This window comes from Saccostrea cucullata, unplaced genomic scaffold (assembly GCF_032062105.1).
Source record: "Saccostrea cucullata isolate Sc308-1 unplaced genomic scaffold, CSIRO_AGI_Scuc_v1 ctg1296, whole genome shotgun sequence".
NCBI lineage: Eukaryota > Metazoa > Mollusca > Bivalvia > Ostreida > Ostreidae > Saccostrea > Saccostrea cuccullata.
The window spans coordinates 56,072-82,077 of NW_026921819.1; the positions used below are offsets into that span (position 1 = coordinate 56,072).

General features: G+C 32.0%; 1 protein-coding gene across 1 annotated transcript; it reads right to left on the reverse strand.

Annotated features, from left to right (window-relative positions):
- Positions 1-752: 752 nt before the first annotated feature.
- Positions 753-24,929, reverse strand: LOC134260769 (uncharacterized). The gene is made up of 16 exons (XM_062743315.1): positions 24,859-24,929; positions 20,060-20,116; positions 19,840-19,943; positions 18,075-18,255; positions 17,451-17,561; positions 15,925-15,994; positions 13,423-13,622; positions 12,809-12,856; positions 12,095-12,184; positions 11,286-11,783; positions 10,832-11,080; positions 8,662-9,261; positions 8,410-8,507; positions 7,123-8,325; positions 6,544-6,583; positions 753-3,712 (listed from the first exon to the last, which is right to left on the reverse strand). The coding sequence occupies exons 3-16, from the start codon at positions 19,927-19,929 to the stop codon at positions 2,406-2,408; spliced, it is 4,785 nt and encodes a 1,594-aa protein (XP_062599299.1). The 5' UTR covers positions 19,930-19,943; positions 20,060-20,116; positions 24,859-24,929; the 3' UTR covers positions 753-2,405.
- Positions 24,930-26,006: the final 1,077 nt, after the last annotated feature.

The window sequence follows — 26,006 nt, forward strand, 5'->3', positions numbered from 1 at the left end:
TTGTCAATTACTTATCTCGTTTTAGAGAATGCACTTACACAGAGCATGCTTTTGCATATTAAATCAAGCTAGAAAAAATCAAATACATAGGTGAAATGGGTATGTTGCTGTACAATTTAGAGAAGATGACGACTGAAATAGTAAAGTTATCATAAAAGTTTATTGTTAGATAACCGTCATCTTCTTTTACCTGATGAAATATCAAAATATGAAACAGATATATCAGTCTTTATAGTATACTTTATGTAATACTCACTGACATGTAATTTTTTCAACATATGAATGGAAATAATTATTGTTAATTTATAGTTCACCGTTGTCGATTTATTTTCATGTCTCGTTGGTAGCCACAGTGAGTGTCTTTTTCTTTTCATATAGAGGTTTATAAACTGATAAATACTAAGTGCACTCTGATAAACTGAAATATAAAGCAGGTTGGTAAACGAAAAAAAAAACAGAATTATTGTTCATCAGATTTTCAACTATTTGTTAAAAGTTGGTCTCGCAGACTGTAATGTTGTCAATCGGATACTTAAGCATTTAAAAATGTTCTACTTACTGCTTGAGGATCCAATTCTGCTTTACACTTTCTTGAATATGCTGTAGCGCAGTACGTTTAAATTTTTTTTTAATTGAAAGCTGTTTACAATTTTGTAAGGGAGTATAGATAGGGGTTTGGAAGAGGTTTTGCTGGATCTAACAATGTTTATAATAACAACAAAAAAGTAAATTTTATTCATTTATTGTACACAGACACGATTATTAAATGATAATCAAAGGAGAATTACTTTGCTTTTACATCATTGAAACCCAATATATCTAACTTTATTAGAATTGCAAAGTTTGCCAAATACTTTAATTAAAATTGTACATTTTAACATGCAGTTTTAAGCGTGAGTCAATAAATTTTTTTTTTGTCAAAGACGTAGAAGTACAGAATTATGTAAAAATATTAACACTTTTACAGTGCATTTGTATATAGTACATGGAAAATAATGAATTTCTGACATTTATTGCAATATTTTGGAGCATTTTTGAGAATATAAATATAAATGTCAAAAAATAAGTTTATTTTTGAAAAGATAAGAGTAGCTGTATACTGTATAGGGAATTAATTTCACGGGTTGTAATTTTCACGTTTTTTCTCTCTCATTTGACACGATCGCGGTTTCTTTAATTCGCGGAATTGGTGTATAATAAAGTTACCCCCCTTGTCTATATATCTGTTTAATCCATACCATATAGCTACATGTATACGACATTAATCAGCGTTATGTCTTTATTTCGCGAACTACAGGGAAGGTTAATATAAAATAGTAAGGTTTAATAAATAATTGACGATTACCGGTAATTAAAACAAGTGCAGTTATCAAAAGTCCTTGACTAAAAACGTCAAATGACATTCATATGTATCCTACAACTATGTGTGCATCTACACCCCAAGATCTTAATTACAACGCAGCGAAAAACCACTTGACCGTACAACAAGTACTACTCGTAGTTTCTGGAATGACCATGTAGTGCACGTACATATGTTTAAACCAATCGTAGTCTCAAATTTCCACATAAAACATGGAGATTATTGAATAATTATTCCCTGTTTCTTGAATTGACGGATTCATTTACACCATGAATATAGCGAATATTAACACCACGAGTTATTTCCCCCTATACAATATTTCTTTATAATGTTGTCATAAAAGAAATTGAGATTCGATCATAAAAAAGCATTATTATAAAACAAATAGAGATTCGATAAAAAAGCAGTCACAAAATGAGTAACATACCGGTAGCTTTCATAAGCGCGACGTCAATAATAGTTCTTTGTGACGTCCCTCTTTGCTACTCTGGATATTTCGCAGTTTTTGCGCTTTAAAAAATTGGAAATATTTTAAAACTGCCTTTCCCACAGATACTAAAGTGTTCGATGCACTGCGTTTTTCTTATATAAGGGTCACGAATTGGTTGTTTGTGTACTCGTACACGTGTTCAGTTTGCTGGTGAAAATGATGAAAATTTTGATCTTGTAAGGATTTTCTTTAAATTGAGTGTCTGTCTCCTGCTATTAATTATTTGTGGCTCCTTTATAAGATCATTATAAGAGAAAAAGGGATATATCATTTTTCATTATCATACTTTTGGTGAGTGTTCCTTAGAAGGAAAGTTTTTTGTTTTCTAAATTCCAGCATTTATAAGGTTCTCCGGATAAATATGTGTTTATAGATATGATTTAAATACCTTTAATCTTTACGACCGTAAATTCACATCAGTCACTATTGTACATATGCGCCATGCCCTGTTGTAAGGAATACCGGGGTATTTCGTTAAGTATGCAGCGGGTGACATGAACGTCAAAAAGCATTCCTACTTCTCGATTAAGAAACACTCGATTTGCTGTTTTTTTTTCACATATCCTTGCAATGATTTTCGAATAATTCGATCATCTGATCGTCCTTTGTATCTCGTGCAGTTTGCATCAGATCGATGCCTGGAATGTTTAACAAGGCTTTATAATTATTCAATATGTGCTCACACAAACTATTTTTTTTATTCTTGCAAGCAAGCTGCAAAACAGAACTCCCGTTTTTTGTTTTTTTCATAACATCTGCTTGGTGGAAAACCAAAAGATTGAATATTTTTATTCCTTCGTCTTCTGATTTTTCAGAGTTTTGTGGACCAGCCGCAAGCATATGCAATGCATTCCATCCCCTTGCTGTGGTAGCATGCACCATTTCAGGGTAAAGATTCACTATGCGGTTGCATACTTCATAATTTGAATATTTACTCGCAATATGAAGTATCGTGTGACTGTCATACGCATGGTGATTTTCATTGGAGCCTTTTTCTTTCAATAAATCTAGAATTTCAACATCTCCAGCAGCTGCTGCTGAAAAGCTCGGTATCCACTCTTTTTTGTTTTTGAAATTTATTAAAGGTGGATATGTTGTGACTAAAAATGAACACATTTCTAGTTTCCTTTTTTGACATGCAATATGGAGAACACTGTCATTTACGATAGTTTTATCGAAAACATTCAAGTTATGTTTACTCAAAAGTTTGAAAATTTCAGTATTTCCGGTTGCAGCAGCAAAGTGAAGGGGGTTCCACTTTTCTTCATCTAGAGTATTAAGAAGCTCTGGATATGTCTCTACAATAAATTCGCACATTTCCTCTCTGTTATTTGATACAGCTATGTGCAAAATATTTCTTTCACTCTTTGTTGTTTTTTTCACATTCACGTCTTTGCTAATAAAGTATTTTAGAATTTCAACATCACCCCCTTCAGCCGCAAAATGTACTACGTTTCCACCTCTTTTGTCATCAAATTCCATGATATTAGGTTGACTGGATACTATGAACTCGCACACCTGCAAATGTTTCCTCAACGCTGCTATGTGTAAACAGGTTCTTCCACTGTAAGTTGTTGTATCAAGTTTGAATCCCTTTAGAAGTAACTTTTTAAGAATATCGATATTCCCACCTTCACATGCAAAATGTATCAAATTAAAACCATCTCTATCCATCCGCATCAAATGTTTGTCTTGGTAATTACTTAAGAACATTTTAAGTTCATATTCAAATTGTTTTAAATTCCCATTAGAACATGCGCTGCGGATGGAATCGAAACCTTTGTCCCTTTCAATACCAAACTCCCTTGTTTTTTCCTCCTTGTATGGCAATGTTGGACTAGTAAATGACTTGCTGAATGAACCTATGTGAAAAAAAGATACGCATTCAGAGTTGAATTATCGACAAAATGGGATAACTAACAAATTTTACGCGCGATTGTGTATTATTCAGCTATCTAGGCAAGTCGAAAAACTTGCTTTCGATGCCGTTGGAATTCTCAAAGCGCAGCCCTACACTACACAGTCATTGAGAATATGAGTGAGCTAGTTATTATTTGGACATTAGAGAGGTTTAGCAAGCTCACTTGTACGTGTACATATACGTTTAAACAACAAGTAAGAATTACGCATACACGTTAAAATGTTTTTTTCTTGTTTAGCAAAGTATAACCTGTACTTGTACTTGTAAGTTTTTAAATGTAAAAGTGGTTAACATTTAAAAATCATCCGAAAAAGCAATGATTTTAGTACGTATATCACCGTCTAACATAAATTTATGCATGTACTTATGAGAAAAAGATTGTACAGATTTCTTATATTTTAAATCGGTCAAAGCCTGCTTCGAAAATCTAGATGTTGTAATTTTACATGTAACTCCTATAAATTAATATAATAATAATTTATAATTAATAACTGAACGTCAGTAATTTTATCAGTATTTGCATTAAATATTCAGGATTTAGAAAACGCACACTATTTAAAAAATAAACAGCAGTTAAAGAATTATAAGCTACAAGTTTTGACTTACGTGTACTTGGCAATCTACACGTAACCTGCGTAAGAAGATACGTGTAGAAATCCGTCATTAGCAAAAGTGATGACGTAATGCACAGATTTCTGGTGCTACACGTACACGTTAATTTGTTAAACCTCTCAATTAGTTTCATTAGAGGATCATTACCAATAGAAGTTGCAATGAAATAATTTAATTTTAATTTCTTTATAATATTGCTTCACTTTGGGGCTCGTTCACGGTAGCTCAGTCGGTAGAGCGCTCGCTCCGTGATCGGGAGGTCCTGAGTTCGTAACTCGGCCGCGACTGACCTAGTCGTTAAAATGGGTAGCAATTGCTACCTCGCCAGCCATGCGCTCTGCACTTTGATTGATTGATTGTATACTGTTTAAAGTCCCTCTCTAGAATATTTCACTGATATGGAGACGTCACCATTGCCGGTGAAGGGCTGCAAATTTAGGCCTACGCTCGGTACTTACGGCCTTTGAGCAGGGAGGGATCTTTATCGTGCCATTTGAAGTGAAAGTTGCGGGTCCTTCGGATAAGACCTTCGAAAAACCGAGGCCCCGTGTCAGCGGCAGGCGTTGGCACGATAAAGATCCCTCACTGCTCAATGGCCCAAAGTGCCGAGTAAAGGTCAAAATTTGAAGCCCTTCACCGGCATACGGTGAGGTCTTCATATAAGTGAAAAATTCTTGAGAGAGACGTTTAACAAAATACAATCAATCAATCACTTAGGGGCAGTTATGTTAGTTTAAGAGTTGTTTGAAATATTGCTTTATAATAAAATTACATTCATTACAACGTAACCAAGTAGATGATGGCACGAAAAAGATCAATCAGTGTTTAGTGACCGATAATGCCGAGTAAAGGTCAAACTTTACAGCCCTCCACTCCATATGAGTGAAAATTTCTCGAGAGGGGCGTTTTAAAAACAAACAAATAATTGATCATTAGTGTCTCGTCCTTAATCCGGAAATACCTACCAATTTATTTTGAAATTTTTAAACTTTGGAACAGACAAGATCGTTTATAACAACTATGCACTGAAATATCTGCTCAAAATACGAAATAGAAGTAATTTTGTCAAGCTCTACTCAAAACCAGGTTTTCAACTGGTACCATTAATGTTGTAATATTTGAAGAAAGCTTTCATTCTGTTTTCAATTACATTATCAATCTGTTACTTTATATCCAGAAGTAAATGAAAAGATTTTCGAATTTATTCTTTTACTTATAGCCAAAAGATAACGATGTGATCTTAACAATTTTTCAAAAATGTTAAAAATCATGAATAGTTGCTGTAACATAAATTTTGTCTTATTTCTTTCACCGGTTCAAATGATGATTATAATACCGTGTATTCAAAATTTTTATCTGACAGGTGCTACAAGATGCAGAAACATATCAGAAGGATAGAGATAACGAACAGTATTCAATAGCAAATCCATAAAACAATACAAAATAGGAGCAAAGCAAACATTAGACAGAAACAAATGATATTAAAAAAAAATAAAAATAATAAAATGAATAATCAATTAATTATAAAATAATAAAAATAAAATAATAAATAAATATTTTTAAAAAGTAATCATAGATGTAAATTGAGGGGGGAAATCTGTCTGTATTTACGTAATTCATCTAGACTTGAGGTTATTTTTAAGACAAGAGGCCAAGGGGCCACATCGCTCAGCTGAGCACTGTTCCTTGGAAAAAAGCAGACATCAGTTAATTATTGAAAAGTTTAAACCCAATAGTGCAGGTCCCAACTAATCCTTAAAGGGGAGAGGGTATGATATGAACAAACTTGAATCTCGAAAACTAAGGATTCTTGAATATTTTTTTGACTACCTGTGGCATTTATTGCCCTTTACATCTGAACTTACACTGCCCCCCCTCCCCCTACCGTCGGGGGTCATGACTTGAAAAAATTTGAATCTACACAACCTGAGAATGTTTCCATATGAATATGACTAATCATGGCTTTGCCATTCTTGGAAAGAAGATTTTTAAAGAATTTCTCTACATATTTTTGAGTAAAATTTGAATTCCATGTTGTGGCCCCGCCCTACGCCCCTTCGGCCTTTAGCTCAGGTGAGCTAAAAAGATTAAAGATGGATGAATTAGTTGATTGAATATACATGCATATGTTTATCTTCTTTTGGAAATTTAAGAACTTACTCCCAACACTGCTCTCTGAGGAATCCCCATGAACTCTTTCCTGAAATAGAGCAAAAAATATTTTTTAATGCTTTTAACATTTAATCAGTTATTTTATGCTGTATAAAGAAAACATAATTTTAAATAAAAATCGAATCTAAACTCCAGATATCAAGTATAAAATTGGTGATATCGCAGTGAAGACATAATTGACAGCGTTTTTTTTTTGCGATGGAAAACCTTTAACATAAAAATACAGGTGCACACTGGCACTTTGTAGAATTTTTTCTCTATAAGTCTTAAAAATTAGAATGCAGTGAAATTGAAGGAACTGTGGATAAATAGGGGCTAATCCCAAGAACTTACTAACGGAGAACCGTTTTACAAACATTTTGACCCCCAAGAGAGGTAATGGAAGCTTTTTGACAATTTCTTTAATTTTAAGGTCATTGCTGCCATAAACACATATAGAAACATATAAAAGCATCTGTCAAATTTAGAGACTACACTGGTAAAAGAATTATCACTTTTAATTATGAACCCTTGTAAATAAAATGTAACTAACTTATAAGGTTATTAATTTTAAATTAAAAAACATACCCTATTCCAATAAAAATAAATGTCCTTAACATTGACAATATGCTCTTGAGTTATTGGACAATCGTGACAAACTGGACGACTGTCATCGATGAGGTTCTTCAGTTTGTCCTCTTTCAGAAAACTGGATTCGTTGCAGCTATCTAGGTAATTTGATCTCTTGCATCTATATCCGAGTGAAAAGTGAAGAGGAGTGTGAAATGTTTTTGCAATTGCATGAAGTTCTCCAGTGATCTTCGTTTTGATTTGAATTTTTGAGTGCATGCTAGATTGGTCAACATCTTTCTCCAGCATTTGAACTTCAATGCAATTATCAAACGTTGTGTAAAGTGCTAAAACTGTTTTATCATAGGTCAGCAAACAGCATGTCCGATATATGCATTTCCGATTATCTTTCTCATGTCTGACCCCCCAGCCTGGTGAACACATGCAAGCAACTGCCAATTTCAGAAAAACAAAATGTGGGAGAGAATCAAGTTTAAAGCATAAAATCGGTGATTTTCTATAGCATTCGAAGATCTCTCTTCCGGGTGTTCTTCTGCTCATACATGGAACGATATGACAAACGTTGTTATTTGTTGGATTGGCTTTAACAATCATACCGAGCTGTTGCATGTAATTAAGGAGGTCATCCTTGTGCTCCGAGAAAGACTCGTCTTTCATCCAAATTTCCTCTAGCAGATCGTCGTGCAATTCGCCTGTTTCGTGCAAATCATTTATATTCTTTGCAAACTTTGTTGATGTTCTCGCCGTTATCACGTGTTTGAAAGCATCAACGAACCACTGAATATCGAGTATAACTGTTTCACGTAAGCCATCCATATCAAAATATACAACGATTCCAATTTCATGAAAATATCTCAACATATCTTTTAGTTGTGATTCGCTAAACTGAAGCCTTTCATGAATTTGTTCGTTAAACATGCACAACTGTGACATAGAGATCATTTTTGCTTTTCTCTTCTGCTGCTGAATTTCTTTTTCAAAAATGACCCAAGAAGATGGCAATTCAATTCCCCAATGTAAAACATTTTTTTCTGAGAAAACAAGGTCAACAATCGCCTTTTGAATCTCCTCAACTGATTCAAGTGAAACGTTCTCTTTGGGAAAACCTACACAAAATATTCTGTCTTCACGCACATGCGAACTATGTTTAAGTTCCTTCAAGAAGAACCTCTTGACCCCTTCAAAAACGCCTTGTATTTTCTGTTAAGAGAAAGAAAAGAAGATACTAAATGACTTAAATAACTTCGATATAGAAAGAAACATAACCTCACTCTCTGTTTATACCTCTTCCGGCAATTTGTCCTTATGCGTTGCGACAAGTATAACAGGTGCATGTGGGCCGCTGTATAAATGTATAGACTTCATCCAAAATGAATAGTAATCTTAAAAACAAAAAAGAACATAATACGTAAAAGCAATGAATGACCTATCAAAATACACTTTATTATCAAAGAATGTACTAGTATGTATATTAGTAGCAATTCATATACAAGATTTGAAAAACAGCTAGCTTTTAAGTAAAAAAAAAACACCAACCCCTATATTCCCATCCCTCAAATATTGTGTCCTTTTGATCGCATGTTTCTTCATCAGCGGTTTTGTCTATTTGTTTTGACATGTCAACCACAAAAATATAGAAAGCCATGGGACTAAGATAAATTTGATGAGAAGCATAGTAGGCACATTGCCCAGCAAAGTCTAATAGAGTTATGAGATTCAAGGTAGGCTCCCCATGAAAAGAAACGCTTGACATGCTTGGAAACAATGATTTGATCGTACAACTTTTAGTTTTCTGGGGTGTATCTTTATTCCGAGTCTCTTCTTCTTTACAAAGGTCTTCCGTAATCGTCTCATTTTGATCCTCTCTTTGTTGGACATCGTCGTAATTAATATCAAATGAAATCCTCTTTTTTTCGGTAACGCCTTTATCCTGAAAGTCGTCACTCTCATTTATGTCCTTGATTGAAGACACGGGATAAACCCTTTGAAATGAGTTTTCCACATCTCTATTTTCAGTTTCGATTGAATCTAATCGAAATGGGCTTTTTTCAGTTGAATTTGTGGATATGTCTATTGTCTTCATTTCAACTTTTCCAGAAGGGATGTTGAAAGATGATAAATATTTCTCCTCATTGTCTGTAAAATTAACGAATTCTGTTAAAGTAAGGAAAAAATTAACAAGTTTCATAATAGTGATGAGAAAGTGTACAATTTATTATATATAAAGGAAACTAAAAATTTAATTTCCATTTCTTTTAAAATTATCATGTCATCTTCTGAAACAAATAGGGAGAAAAGTATATCTTCAAAATGCAAAAGTTTCCGTTTATTCAAGGTAAAAGTCCAGATAATAATAGTGTCTTCATTAAAATCATAGTGAAAATCATTGTAAAAAAAACCTTCTATATACGTCAAATGATAAAGAATGATAAATTTGGCTAGGATCTCTACCCTGAACCGATCAAATGTGCCACCCCATGCATCATCTTTTATTTAAATGTAACACAAATTCCTTTCCAGGTTGCTCTCAAGTTCATGACTTTTTGAAACTTATGACGATATCCCCCCCCCCCCAATGAACATTGAAAATGGTCATTATAATCAATATTTCAGTTCTGAGTTCTTCAGAGTCTTTGTCTTCAAAAAAGGAATTATTAAACCCTTTCAATTAGGCAGTACTAAGTTGAATGTTATCAACTTGGGAATTTCGAATCTTATCATCCTCAGATGCTATATGAAAGAAAAAGATGGAATTAACGATGACCAGTCGGGTGCATAAATGTGATTGTTTGGTAGAAAATTTTGACTTACCCTGGCTAGAAGTGGATAAAGGGTAAACATGCAAAAAAAAAAATTAGGAGAATGATGCATGCATGCGCCAGTAAGAGGAAAACTAACTCAAAGTTGACCATTCTAAAATCCCAAACCGCACAATCTGCTTATTTCAGTTTTAAGGAGATTTTGATAATGAAAGCCTACTGTATTGATAGCAGTTTTTGTGGTAGGAGGCAGGCGACAGAATAAAAAACACGATCTTAACGTCGCATTTTGCATACGTGACGTCGTACCTTTACGTTTGAGTAGTTCTGTAATATGTTTTGGTTCATATTACCCGCGGTCCCATATTTGTGAGATATCACCATTGACTTACTGGTCAATTTTTTTTCAGAAAGATGCAAATAATTTGTCATAGAATTATACATTAAGGTATAAGGTCTTTACTCCATGTTTTTGTTTATCAGGAAAATAATGTATCTTTTTCTGCAAATTTTAAACTTTCGAAAAATTCATATAGGAAAATTTTGACCTTCTTTTTGTCCCCTAAATCAAATTATTTCTGTTTTTGAGTTTAGTTAATTGTAGAGATTTTACATAGAGTATACTCTTATATAAGGTGAAATGTAAAATAAAAATATGATAGAATCGAAATTTCTTTTTTTTTCACGTTTGTCGCACCCTAAGCATTTCGTCCGCCTTGTTCATCCATCTTTTTTAAAAGTTCTGATAAATGAGATATACATGTTATGGAACTGCAAAAGAAGACTGACGACAGTATTCGCAAAAAATTGGAATTACAAGATATACCTGTTGGCTCTTTTAAATATATGGATGCATGGGACAGATTTTTGTTGGGGACTATTGAATGCACATTTTTACATTTTTATCTATCTATCAATCTATTCTGCCTATCTATCTATTAACATACACTGCAGTCGGTGGTTTTCAATTTTGAATACATCCTCATGAACATCTAGGCCTTCTGTAGGTAATATATGCTGAATTTCATGCATTGTTTGATTTTTCAATCGTCCTAAAAGAGTCGTTTTTCCAGCTCCTGCACAACCTATAATCATTCCTCGTGTGTGATAAACCGGTTCCTTGCCTTCCTTTAAGTACGCAATGAATCTTTTTATTCCATCTTTTCCCCATCCCAAAATTTCTATAGGCAGATTATCTGAAATTCAACAATATTTTCCAAGATAACATAAAAGTGTATGTCATTATAAACTTTATTCAGATAATCCTAAGAAATAATGCTTTTAAGAAATTAAATCTCGTGAAAAATATGTTCATTTTTCAGACATGCTTATATTTTTCAGACCTATCAACTAAAACATTAAACATTACATATATGCATGTATAATTTTTCTCTTACTTACATCTTTCAGCAATTTTCTTATGAATGGACTTGTCCTCGATTGTTATGTGCTCTAAAACACTTTCTCCGAGAACATCTAAAAACTTGTCTATGTACTGGATCGGCAAACAAAAGCATTTTTCACCTGGATGTTTCTCGTATTCGGTAGATCTGTAAAACTTGGAAATCAACATTGCGTTTGGATTTTCAAAATTAAAGTCATATGCCTGATTAATGTCTTGGAATGCTTGACGATGAAAAAACCAGCAGAGTTCATCCAGTACATCAGAAGAAATCAATTTGTAGTCACTTTGTACTTTAGTAAGAAGGTCTAAAACAGTTGTATTTTTTAATGGCTTCCTCAAGTTTTTTTTACTGGCTTCCTCAAGTTTAAGTTCTTTTCTTATCTTTTTCAGCAGATCAATCCATTTTTCATCATACACATTTACGATATTATTGTCCATAAATATAAACGAATAAAGAAATGAACGCTGTTCAGGGTGTAAAGATAATACTTCTCCTGAAAATAGAAAAAATTAATCCACATAATGAACATTGAAGGCGCATTTGCTGCATAATCTCTCTCTCACGGCATTTTTTCTTTCGGTGTTCTGAAGCCATTTTACAATCTAATTGTTTAAGAATGTAAAGAAAACTAGACAGATTTTTCTAAGAGAAGGCTAAGAGAGATTAACTACTTAGTTCAAGATTCCTTCATTTTTGTCTCAAATTTAAGACTTGTACAAATGTATATTTTCATCCACCATTCAATTCGTTTTCCAACATGTTTGAAAATGAAGATAATACAGATTGATATATCAAGAATCTTACCTCTTCTTTGGGTACTCCACATTTGGCTTTCCTTTTCACTATCTTTTAATCGGTATTTCTTTACTTTTTCTCTATTTAAGGACTCTAAAACTTCTCGTGAAAAAAATTAAATTAATCTATTTAAGAACATAGCTCACTCTTATTAGACATAGGAATCATTGATCTAAAGATCAAGATCTAGTACATGTAAATGCCATTAGACTACCTTCTTGATGCTACCGGCAGATCCATTATGACGTCATAATCATGTTCAACTCTTTTCCTCGTACTTTACGGCTCTAATAGAGTTATGAGGTAAATAAAGTATTTTCATGGAATTCAATTTGATATCAATCAAAAATTAGTACCGATACCTATATTAAGTTTACATTATTATCAATAAGAAGAGGCCAAGACATACAAATTACTGTTTTCTTAAAGACTATGGGCAAATTGAATACATGTTCTTTGTCGGATAAGGAAAATATCCCAATTTCATGACTAATTTTCTTAATTTTTCCTTTGAAATGACAGTTTAAAATATTATTTTTCATCTTGTTTACCAACAAAATATGCCCTGAAACACCTTTCCTGACAAAGCTAAAGTGATAAAAGATTTAAGGAATTAATTTCTTAAACCTGATAAATCTGTAGGCATTTTTCATTTACTAGATCTTGACCATAAATATCATTAGTTAATAAAAATTAACATGTTTTTCTAAAAAACTTTTTTACCAGCCGTATCAGGGTTCGATATGAAGGGTTGTGCTTCGTCAAGTTTCCCTACATGAATATAAATATGAAAAAACGTTTAACACTCTCTCTACTTACGTAAAACAAATGTTTAACAAAAACTTTATATTATACGAGTCACTAACCAATGAAATTTTATCTTATTACTTCCTTAATAAATTACATACAGTTGAAAGAAATTTTCAGCATTGAGTATAGAGTATTCAATAAAATTGCTTCAGGGTATCATTGTATTGCATTGAATACACTATATAAAGCAATCTACAGGCTTAAATGTTTCAAGATTAAAATATTCATTTGCAAGGGGCATCCACCATATTTTTTGGACATTTTACTTAAACACTCACTTTTGATTCATTATCTCTATAGCCAGTGTTACATGTAGTGTGCGTCCCCTAAAACTGCCAAAGTTAAATTAAAAATCATAGTTTCGTCGAAAAATTGTATAAACCCTAGTCGGTAACTTCATTTTTACCCTGCAAAATCTCTAGAATGAAGTTCAAGGCAGCCCAAGACCCCCTGCCCACTTTTTGCACCCCTTTCAATTCCCCCTTTAATAAGTGTAGACAAAATAGAATACAGTTGTAAAATATTACCATAAACTTTTTTTTTATAACATTGAACAGTGCAGATCAGCAAGACGGACACAGGAATAAGGAACAGAATGGAAAAGCCAAACTGCAGTAATTTGCTCATCAAGACGGAGTCTTCAGATCTAGAAGATGTTCTAGTGGTATTTCCATTTGAAGTCTTCGTATATTCTGTGGTAAAAGTTGTGATAGATGCATCTTCAGATCTATAACAAATTTATAAAATTTATTATCAAACTGATCAATATTTATAGTAGGATATCATTTTTGATATATTGTTTAAACCGAATGAAAAAGTGAGTGCAAATGTAGAATTTCTGAGTAAGTTTTATTCTTACTCAGTTTTTAAACTCTGTAAAATTAGAGAACTACTAGTATATGAGAGAAAGAATAAATAAACATTTTAACAATCTGTTTAATCTTCCATAAGATAATTAAACACGAGGTTTAAACAATTTTATGCCAATTGTGTTATCGCCAAAAGTAAATTTTAATTTGCTAATTTTTAGAAAAGAATTGCTACAACAAATTATATTTCTCCAATTTGTAAAAGTTTCCTTCTGATATCACATTCCATGTTTCAAAGGAGATGTGTCATGGTGCTCTTAGCATATTTCTTTCCAAAGATTTTTGAGAATAAGGAATTTGTATTGTGATTTCACATCTTAAATTAAAGGAAATACCCAGAAACTCCTATGCCTTTAAAACAATTAAGCTCGCATAAACAAAAAGAAAAATCTTTACAATTGTTATCAATGAGAGTGAGGAGACAGAAAGGAAAGTTTTAATATTCCATAAACTACACAGTGCATATGTTCAGAGAATTCAATAAAGAACATGAGGGTTCAAGTAATTGCAGCCCGTAGGGCCGGGCTGCTCTATACATATAAGTTTAAAGCCATATATGGCGTATGTACAATGAAAATTATTAGACTAAAATTATAAGAACTTATTACTTGTATCATTACTTCATATAAAGATAGAACTTTTCCGTAAATTACAAAATCTAAGTCAATTGCGTTATAAAGATATCATAATTTAATTTGGATTCTCGGAATTTTCTCCGACTCGGAAGAAAATACAAAAGATTTAAATAACACATTACAGAGAAGATAAAATAGTATTATTAGATGAAATGAGGTGTTCTCCGTGTTCAGAATTGTATAAAAAGCATTAATTTAAATGTACTAAGTATATTTCTTTACTTAATTTTGTATTTTTCAAAAATATATTTTTTGATCAGTTACGCCATATATGGCTTTAAGTGGTGGTGTATGGGGATTGAGCTGGGAGAAGTAATTCAGAATTAAAGGTTTTCTAAACATTGAAAAAATTGATAATCACAATGTTTTTTCCTTTTATAAATAACGAGATACTTAATATATTTACTTTCATAATGTGAATCTGTAAAAATATACATGTACCGCCGGTATATGTTTTTCACATTTATATAAAGTTGCTTATCATTTACTATCGAAAAAACGACAGGTCCCTTTTTAAAGAACATCGAATTTTACATGTCGCATAAAAACGTACTCTACACAGTTCGTGTTTCACATTCTCAAAGTGAAATACACATTTTTTAATATCTAGGTGATGCATGTGTCTGGTCTCAATTTATATTTCTGCAGCCAACATTTACTTGAGGAATTAATAAAGTTTGAAAGGGTATCATTCTTGTTCGATTTTCATCCGACTATAAGTTTTTAAAATATTGTCGACTATCGTCTCCATCATTAAGACGCATGCACTTTTCACACATATCGAAGCGGTTTAATGATCAATTAAGAATCATTTCTATTGTTTACTTTATTTATTTTCTGGGCGACAATTGATGGATACATCAATGTTTTCTTGTTTGCGAATATTTGCGAGAAACTCTGGCCTTTACAGTTGATGGCTTATGTTTTCTTAAGTACAGTGTATTAAAGTCATGTAGATATCTAACATTCCTATTAAGGACACATGCTACAAGCCAAAAATGGATGCCGGAACAGAAGAAGTTGCCTTCCATTATGTTTGGAAATCTTAAAACAATTCAAAAAATGTACATAAATAAAGAGGTATAACACTTCATATGTTGATAAGTCGATAAAATATAAGACAATATACAAAGTTATAACACAATAAATGTAGAGCCATTTACGCTTCCGTACAGGACTAGAATACTTTTGACCTATTACGGTTGCAAATGATGTGACTGATGGATTTCTAAAATATGAGAATTTTGTAAACTATATTTTATGTTCAATATTCAACCTTTCTGTAACCACCTTTATTAATACAATGTATCTACATTTTTTATAGTCATCCATTGTACAGGGTGAATAAAAAAAATCAGTATAATTTCTGAAATAAAAGTTTTATATGGCGAATCTAAGCAGGGGCAAAATTATTTGCAACATTGAAATGGCGAAAATAAAGCGGGGCGAAAATAACCCTGTATACAGTAGATGGACGTTGATCAAAACTTATTTTTTTCTAACTTAGATAAAAAAGGATACATGCTTTTCTACAGAACAGTTTCGATCAGCGATGAAACATCTTCTCTGTGTATTAATTTCAAGGCAACTGGGAACTGTAGACAAAAAGAAAATAAATTTTATTAGCGATTTTAAAAATCTCTCTATCACTATTTCTAAATATTTAAAATATGGATGACAACTTGTAATCCGTCCAAAATGATGGAATTCGACGTAAATGGTTACTCGGGGAAAATAATATGTAATGAACCGGTATACGAAGTCAATATTAAAGTCAATTTTCAATGTGTTGCAATTGATCATGAGATCAAAAAAGCACATGAAACAAATTACTAAAATATTAAAAAATGTCCACGAGGATAACTTTGAAAACTTCTGAACTCAATTCTTAACGGAGAAACATATTTCCAGTTTATTATTGAAATATGAGAAATGAACCTCAGGTCCGTTTTAAACCCGGGTCAATTTACTGAATTACATTTGAACAATCATTACCTTTTTTGTTTTGGGGGAACACAAAGCAAAAAGTTATTGAGTAGTAAATTAAAAACAAGAGGCCAACGAAAAAGATCTCTCACCTGAGCATTGTGTCTAGAAAAAAACCCCAGAAACTGAAGCATTGAAAAGTTTAAATCTATAAGACGTCTTGAGGAGGGGGGGGGGGGGGCGCTATAATTTGAACAAACTTTAATACTAGAATCTACGCTAACTTAAGATGCTTGCATATTAATTTTAACTATCTGTGGCATTTTTACTCTTTAAGTTTAAACTTATATTGTGGTCCCACTCTACTCCCTCCCTCCTCCTCCTACCCCCCCCCCCTTCCGCCATAACTTAAACAAATCTATATCTTGATTTGATGAAGCTTCTATATAAATATTACTAATCATAGCTTTACTGTGTTTAAGATGATTAAAAAAAGATTTTCCTATATATTTCTAAATAAAACTTTGCTCATCCATAGTGACCCCATCCTACCCCCGGGGTCATGATTTGAACAAATGTGAATGTACAGGATGTTTCTCCAAAATTTCATATTTCCTTGCACAGTGGTCCTAGAGAAGGTTTTATAACATGACACCAAATTTCAATATTTCCTGAAATATCTCCAATTGAATGAAGGCGTGGTCCTTCATTTGAACAAACTTTTAATTTCCTTTACCAAAGGATGCTTTCTGGCAAGTTTGGTTACAATTTGCCAAATTGTTCTGGAGAAGAAAACAAAAATGTATACAAAAAGACAGACAGACGAACATACAGATATACGGAAGAATCACAGACAAAATGTGATCAGAAAAGTTCATTTGAGCTTTCAGCTCATGTGAGCTAAATATACAGCTAAATGCACGCTGAATAGAATTTGATCAATAAAACGCACTCAAGGTAAGCTTTATATTTTACATATACATGTATATCTGTATACAGATGTGTGTATATAACTTAACATAAAATCTTTAATTTTAAAAATGTTTTGAAAATTATACGTGTATTTATTAAACTTTTCCTGTCGTCAAGTACTAGTATTTAGCCTTAAATAGCCACCATACTTACATCTATATATTTCGTCATCAAAGTAGAATCCATCCGGACATCCGTATGTGAAACTTTTTTCGCAGTTGACATGATTAAGATCACCTTTGCTCTCTAACCTAACACAGTTACCTATAAAATTAAAGAGATTTACAGAGAGTATTTTTCATACTCTTGTTTTTGACTTCATGTGATAATAAGATAATCTGCAATACGTACTACATTCTTTACATTTGCAAATGTTTCCCTTTATATAACACTACTGAAAGCGTACATCTATAACCGTATAAATACAGGTTCCTCGAACATCATAAACGTTCCACGAAATTTCTCAGTGACGTCATAAAGGGTAGACACGCTTTCAATGGTTTACATTTTTGATGCTGATATTGAAAAATAAAACATTTTACTCATTTTAAAAAGTCATAATCAGACCAACTTAAAATATGAATAAGTCACAAATGTAAATTAAATGATAAGGTATCAAATACGGGTTGGTACGAGATCAAATTCATCATAAAACCCTTCTGGCTTTTTGAATTTAATCTCGTGATCAACCCGTATTTATATCCCGATAGATGTTTAAAAATGATACCTTTCTAAAATACACGTTAATTTGCACTTTTGTAAAATTAAGATAGTTACCTTTTGCAAATGGACTCCTATTTCGATTAGTACAGAATTCAATAAGAGATGCAAGATATCTATCAGGTGCGCAGAGATATCGAAGTCCTTCCGAACAGTTCATTTTCTCTGACGCTTTCTGAAAAGCTGATTTGTTTTTAGGACACTCAGCGGTTGGAAAAACGTTGAAATCATAAGTGTACTGAAAAAATATAAATGAGAAAAAATCAATTTATAAAACTAGATATCTTATATATATTTACATTACTAAAACATCAAGAGACATTTAATATTCCACCTGAATTCAACTGGCATGATGTTTGATTAATCAACTTTGCATAAACTTGCTTTATCAAACAAATGATAATTCTTGCAAATCATTGGCTGCCTTTCGTCTTTTTGATGAGGACCAATTTGTTTGCATTCTTACTGCTAAAATAATGATAAAGACAAACTTGTCCTAAAAACGAAGTTATTTAAGGAAACGCTGTCTAGTTTGTTGGTTTTGCAAGTGCATCAACGACAGTTGGAAACGTGGGATAATTTGCATAACGAGCGAAGTATGTATAAAGATTAATTTGAAATTGATTTAACATTAAATTAATGTTGCTACGGAGATTTAAAACAATATGAAAATTTAAATATTTTAAAAGATTTCCGGTCAAAATTAAAATTATTGAAAGTAATTTATCCTTTAAGAAGGGACCCTGTTGCTACTGTTAAAAGGAAATAAGTCACGCACTACAGTGTACCATGATATTATTCCCATTTAGAATTTGACCTCAAGGTCAAATTATTCTATATAAATAAATTATCAAAACATTCTTCACAATATACTGCTTCACATGTTTTATACAAATATTACAGCTGACTTTAAAAAGTAAATAATTCAATGGAGTCTTATTTAGAAAAAAAATCATATTTTTAGCTTCATTGATTACATGTATCTCCGTTTGGGAAAGGGGTTAAACTTTCATATGAACAAACGATATATTTTTCTCCTTCACCGAAGGGTATCTGTGTCAAGTATGACTTACTAAGGTAAAACGACAGAATTGTTTAAGACGACAATTACAACAATAAAAACATTTTAAAAAGATGAAATTGTTCACTGACATAATTCTTGATTCTGAGGGGGTCTCATTTTTGTGGTTTTTCGAGGTATGAAGAGACCCACGAATTTACTCAACAATTCTTCATCCACGAAATTCATTCCCGCGAACCCATATTTTCCCCCAAAACTACGAAACTTTGACTAAATGAAAATATATTATTTTAAATTAACAGTCATTTAATTAATTATTGATTGATTTATCTATGTAAAGCTATTATATCCTTCATTCATGTATTTATATAATATAAAGTGCAAAACTTTGTAATTACATGTATGTTAATTTTCTAAATTTATTACTGATCTTTAGAAGTCCTTGAGGAATTCTAGAAAAGTCATTCCTTTCTCGAAACAGTACTCTAGAAAATCTTTCTACGCTCCTTTTCTGAAAATTCTCTGGAGGCACTTGCATGAATCACTTTCACTGTCTTACTTCGCATTCATATAAGCTGCTTAAATATATTTGAGAGAGCAAAGGCAATAGAAGATTCTGAATGCAATTTCAGTGATGCCCGAATGATTTCATCAAACAGTACAATACATGTTCTCATGACATCGGCTTTAATTTCTATTCTACTGCTGGGTGGATTGATATCAATGTAAAATGTAAAGCTTTGACACAGTTATCTCTTAAATCATAATGTTTAGAAGCCTTTAGTCATGATAATAGCAAACCTTGTGTCCACTTGGCAGAGTATCAGCGTAAAGCACAACCGTTACAATGCAGACAAATATCTCTCCAAGATACTTCAGAGGTGACGCCATTTTGATTCTTAGCACTAAAAAATGAAAATGCCAATATACTAGTATTGCTTTTTAAATAAAAGTATAATTTAGTGTAATCATGAATACGTCCAATATACTCGTACTTGTATAATGACATGAACATTCTTACCTCACCAGATGGAAATATGGTGTTATTTCTACTGTTCTGTCATAGCTGCAATTTTTTCTGCAATAAAATTGCGGTTTTTTCTATATTGCAAGGGATATATTGACCAATTTTTACAGACTGAAAGGTATTTGAAAATCGTAAGCACGCATTGATCAATATCAATATGCCTCGCAAAATGTATCTATAGACTAGATTCTAAACATCCGAATGAACAGTTGAATTCTTCCTATTGTCGTTTTGTAATAAAACTTATGGAGATAACTAAGAGTGTTCAAGCTCAAAAGTCCATCTAAAAATAGAAGTTGGAGCAATGTAAACAGGAATAAGAATTCTGTCAAAATTGATGTAACAAAGTTTAAAACCTGTGATTTGGGTTTATTTAAGAAAGAGCATGGTTGCATCGTGCATGCATTGACCTTTTGTATGGAGAAGGTGTTTAACTAAATTATGCATGCTTAAAGCTTGTTGCTTAATCCATTAGGATTTTCTAAATAGATTTCATTTTGTATAGTTATTCCCAGCTATATCAGCCATAGAAGTTTTGCTGGAATATGGAGATAACGGACGGTAATATAGCTGAAAAGTCCACTGAGACAATCGAATTGGGAGAAGAGCTAACACAGACCTCTGAAACCATTAGAGATATAGGATCAGGTGCCGTAGAGCAATAAACATCCCCAATTTAACTGAAGGAAAAAACCTATATTCGAATCACAATAAATTCACGATCTTCAAAGAGTACAGTTGGTATATGCATATTTGTAAAAATCTTGAACACTTAATCAGGCCTAGGGGCTCTTGCAGTGGTATACTTCTATTGCAGATAAAGGGACTAGTTGCGCTCAAACAGTTCCTAATCGATGTTGATTGATCGAAAGTTTCTGAAAACTAAATTTGAAATTTCCTAAACAATCAATAATATTTATTTTTAATCGGAATATCTATTTAATATTACTTTAATTTCATTTCACTCTTATTTAAAGCCAGAAAAAGTTTGAATGTGCGAGAGAATGTGAACAAAAATTTTACTATCTCACTTAATATGTCTCTTTTAAAAAATTTTGAAAATTATATCAAACATTAAGATAAAAATTAAAGCGTAAAAAAATCATATCATGTTTTTAAAAATGAAATATGAGAGCCTTATCTCTGCTCAATCAAAAATTAAAGGGAAAGACAATTTTGAGAAGTAGGTAAAACTTCACGGTCAAAGTCACAGGGTAAAAAGTAAGGGAAAATACTTATACAAAAATGAAAACCTTATATTTTCTCCTTCAAAAGTTATGTCCAATTAAAAGTAATGTTAAATTTTGTGAAAAGAAGGTCAAAGTTCAAGATCAAGAGATAAAAAAAATCATATTATATTTTGAAAGTTATAGTAACAAGTAATAAACATGTGAAATATGAAAGTCATATCTCTTCTCATTCAAAAGTTATTACCAAGGTTAAAGACTTTTACGACCGACGGACAGACTGACAGTGTTCGACATATCCATATACAAATCACGTATATGGAAATGTTGATGTAACATTTACACATGCATTTTAACACTTTATAAACAATTCTTACTACTGGCTAAGCTCAAACAATTCAACATGTTCAATAACGCCAATAATCTTTAATCCAATCTAAACAAACACCTTGGCAGGTAGTCAGCAATTAGTCACAGTCTTAAATTAAATTTCAATCCGTGGTATTGTTTTTTAAAATAAAGATGTGCCAATTATGAAATACAAAGGTTTGTAAAGATCTCATATGACGTATTGTTTACATTCTTCTGAAATTGTTCATTATTTTGTATCTGCTAAATCAGGGCCAAGATATTTGAGAATTAAACAAGAAAACAACAATTTATGTTTAATTAAAACCGGATGTGCAAAGACGACGGGCGTATTTGGCATGATTTGGATTTGGAATCATTTAATTGTACAAAAAAGTTATAGTTTAAACATGTTAAATGTTCAAAATTTGGTCTGCTGACCATAGCTGGACAGACATCACAAAAGTTACACACATACATACATAGAAAATTTTACATTTTGTTTTAAATACCTTGTCAGATTGCAATATTTAGAGGTACAATAACATAATAATGGTTCACAAAAATGAACATCTATAAGATAATAACACATAGATAATAAGTGTGTATCAAAGTTTCAGTTGGACCGTAGATCGAATTGCCATGGCTCTTGGTGCAACTGGACCAAAATTAAATTAATTTAAACTTTTAGTTAATGAAAATAAAACGGACAAAAGAATTAATTATTGTCATAGTATTAGGTTTCACTTATTAACTTTTCAATACCAGTGCAATGAACAGGGTTCCGATATTACTGCTCAATCATCGTTACGCACACAGTGTGGAATTTGAGACGACAATCAAGCACCGCATTTACACAATAAAAATTTTTATTTTATGGGGATGTCTGTTTTGGTCTCTGGATCCTTCGATTTTTTTAAACAAATGTATGTTCATTTCTTTAAATTAAAATGCACACAAATAACGCTTCAAACCTAGAGATTGCACACGTAGGAAAAAAACAAGTTTGAAAATGTTCTATTTTGTACGAAATGCCCGATCTAGCCAATTTTTATGTTGTTGCTTTAGCAATTCAAAAAAACATCTGGAAAATATTTGCCTTTCCTATTTCACAGGAACCAGATACATCATAAGAATGCTAAATTTTCATGTGACACGTCGATGAAATTTTCATTTGCAAGCCTGCTGAATGCCCCTCTAATGTGACCTTGTTCTTTAAAAACGGAAATTATAACATTAGCTCTTCTATATTCCCCATAATATACCACTTCCGTAACATGTAAGATTTGTAATGAGAGTACTTTTTAGTGCAGATTTAAACAAACTTTAAGGCGTAAATTGGAAAAAACCCAGATAATTACTTTATATGCATGTTTTCAGTTTATGGACCAGAATCATGCGTTCTTCCGTCAGTCCAATATAAAACTCGGAATTTGATGAAAATTACTGCTCCCACTATGCATTGTTTGAAAGGACCAATGAGCTTAATTCTTGTGTATGTGTATAAATCTTTGAAAATTACGTAGCGAATTTATGGACTCTAAAAATCTTAAAAGTTTATACCATCTTAATATAACAAATTTAATTTCAATACATATATAAGTATTTTTTTGTTTTTGTTTCATATATGTGAAATGTGTAAATAAAGATATACATGGGTAAAAGATTTATTAAATCTTGATAATAAAACCCAAAAGAATACTCTACAGAAGTTATTTAGCTGGGGTGTGCCTTATAATTCAGTATTGCCAGACCTGCAGACGAAGAGGGAAAAGATCTAGAAGAGGGAAAATCTTATGGGTATTCCCACCTAAGGTGGCATATTTCTGCTCCCTACATGCAAGATAATTATGTTGATATGCAAGTTACAAATCTTGTATGATAATCTGATTTTAATTTGGTTAAAATCACGAACGTAAGCCCGTATCTGACATAGAAGATGAAGATGCAACATAATTATGACAAGATGCCGTTTACTTATGTAAACGTGCGAGATAATTATGTAGACATGCAAGGTATTTATGTCAACATGCTAGTTAATTATGTAGACATGCAACTTATGTGAACATGCAAGTAAATTATGTTAACATGCAGGATAATTATGTAGACAAGATATTTATGTCCACATGCTACTTATTTATGTCAATATGAAACTTTAGTTATGTCAACATGCAAATTATATTTTTACATACAAAATATTCATGTCAACATGCAAGATAATAAGTTGCATATCAACTTACATTCATGTTTTTCCGCATGTCAACATAATTATCTTAACTTGCATGAAATAAATAAGTCGCATGTTGACATAATTATCTTGCATGTTAAGATAAATAAGTCGCCTATTGACATAATTATCTTGCATGTTGACATAAATAAGTCGCATGTTAACATAATTATCTTGCATGTTGTCATAAATAAGTTGCATGTCTACATAATTATGTTGCATCTTGCATCTAAAATGTCAGATGCAGGTGTAAGTAAGTAAATTTAACCATATTGAAATTATATTTTCTTATAAGATTGGTAACTTGCATATCAACATAATTAACTTGCATGTTTACATAAATATGTTGCATGTTTACATAAATATGTTGCATGTTTACATAATTATGTTGCATGTTTACATAATTCATCTTGCATGTAGTGGGCAGAAATATGCCACCATAGATATCAGACGTATACAGGCGTTAGAAAGTAAATTTTCCAATATTTACATTATTTTTTCTTATAAAATTTGTAACTTGCATGTCAACATAATTAACTTGCATGTTACATAAATATGTAGCATATCTATATAATAATGTTGTACATGTATACTAACATAATCTATCTTGCATGTAGGGGGCAGATGCCACCATAAAAAGGCAAGGTTAGGATACATTAATTTAATTCAGGCAATGTGTCTATGGTCATTCGATGTTCGTGATGAGCACTCTTACAGGCGATAAATATTAATAAATTATTCATGCAATAGAGTCTTCATTTAGTAATTATGTTACGCAGTCTGGGATAATCTGTTGATATTTGAGCACAGTTGTAATGTTTAAGAATTTGGAGTTAATTGTGTGTGACCCACCCATGCAGCTAGTCGATAAATAAATTGATGCACTGTTTGTTTACACAGAATCAATTTTCGAACTTTTACGAAAAATCATACGCAAATAAAATTTAAGCAAATATGCAATAACCAGAACATTAGTTCTATTTAATTCGTTTTAAATACTATAGGTTGATGTACAATAAAATATTACGTACCTCAGCTTGCTCACACAGCATCAAAATACATTATGTAAGAATTTGTTGTTAAATGTCTGACCTACTTTAAATAAATGTTTTTAAAAAATCTTGTCGGCGGTAAAAAGCTGTTTTCAATCGATAAGAGCATGCAGACGACAACAGATCAGAAAGTCAAATTTTGCTAAAATTAGCAAATCAAATGTTTTTTTTCTCTGATCTCAGTTACAGACAAAAAGGTGGAATAGATTACACAGAGATGAAAAAATTAGTAAGAAAAGCGATTTAAATTATTGATTACATGTTGATTATAAAGACGTCAATATTTTAAAAAAATGGACAAGAAATAAAACTTCAATTCTTCTCTAACCCCCGGGGTCATGAAAGAATATAAAATCCAAAGAAGTATCAGGAAGTCTTGGGGCTATAACAATATTTCAACAATATTCCACCTCGAAATCAAAATAAACAAGAAATATAATATCTCTTTCATCCCTTTAATGGCTCAACCCGGGCCGGGCTCTTGAAAAATGAAAAAAAAATTAACAATTCATGCTTCCTCTGAATGCTTTGATACAGATCTCACTTTGTTCTTGAAAACAATTTTTTATCGCTCACCTGAGTTTATTCATGTGATAAAGTCAGCTGCATTATTATCTGTTTTTGTCTGTGGTCCTGTGGTAACATATTAACATTTTCGGCTTCTCTTAAATGTCTGATTCAATATCAACCAATTACGAGAAGATGGACTTTAACATAGCGACAGAAACTCTTGGTAGAGCAGGAGGAAGAGGATTGGGTTCAATGATTTCGAACATTCATGATTATAAAGATGTTGGATTTCATACCTACGAGAAGCTTTTTCAATCTTGTGTGATCCCTATTTTAGATTATTGTTCCGGGGTTAGGGGATTCAAAACATATTATTCTTTAGAAGTTGTACAAAATCGTGCTATTCGATATTTTTAGGACTACATAGATACGCACCCGCAATCGCATTAAACAGTGAAGTTGGATGGATAACACCGACATACAGACACATGATTAGAGGATGGAACCGATTAATTGATATGGACGATAACAGACTCACCAAAAAAGTTTTTTTATGGAATCATCAAAATAGTGGAACATTGTGTTCACAAATTAAATATGCAAACCAATTTTGATTA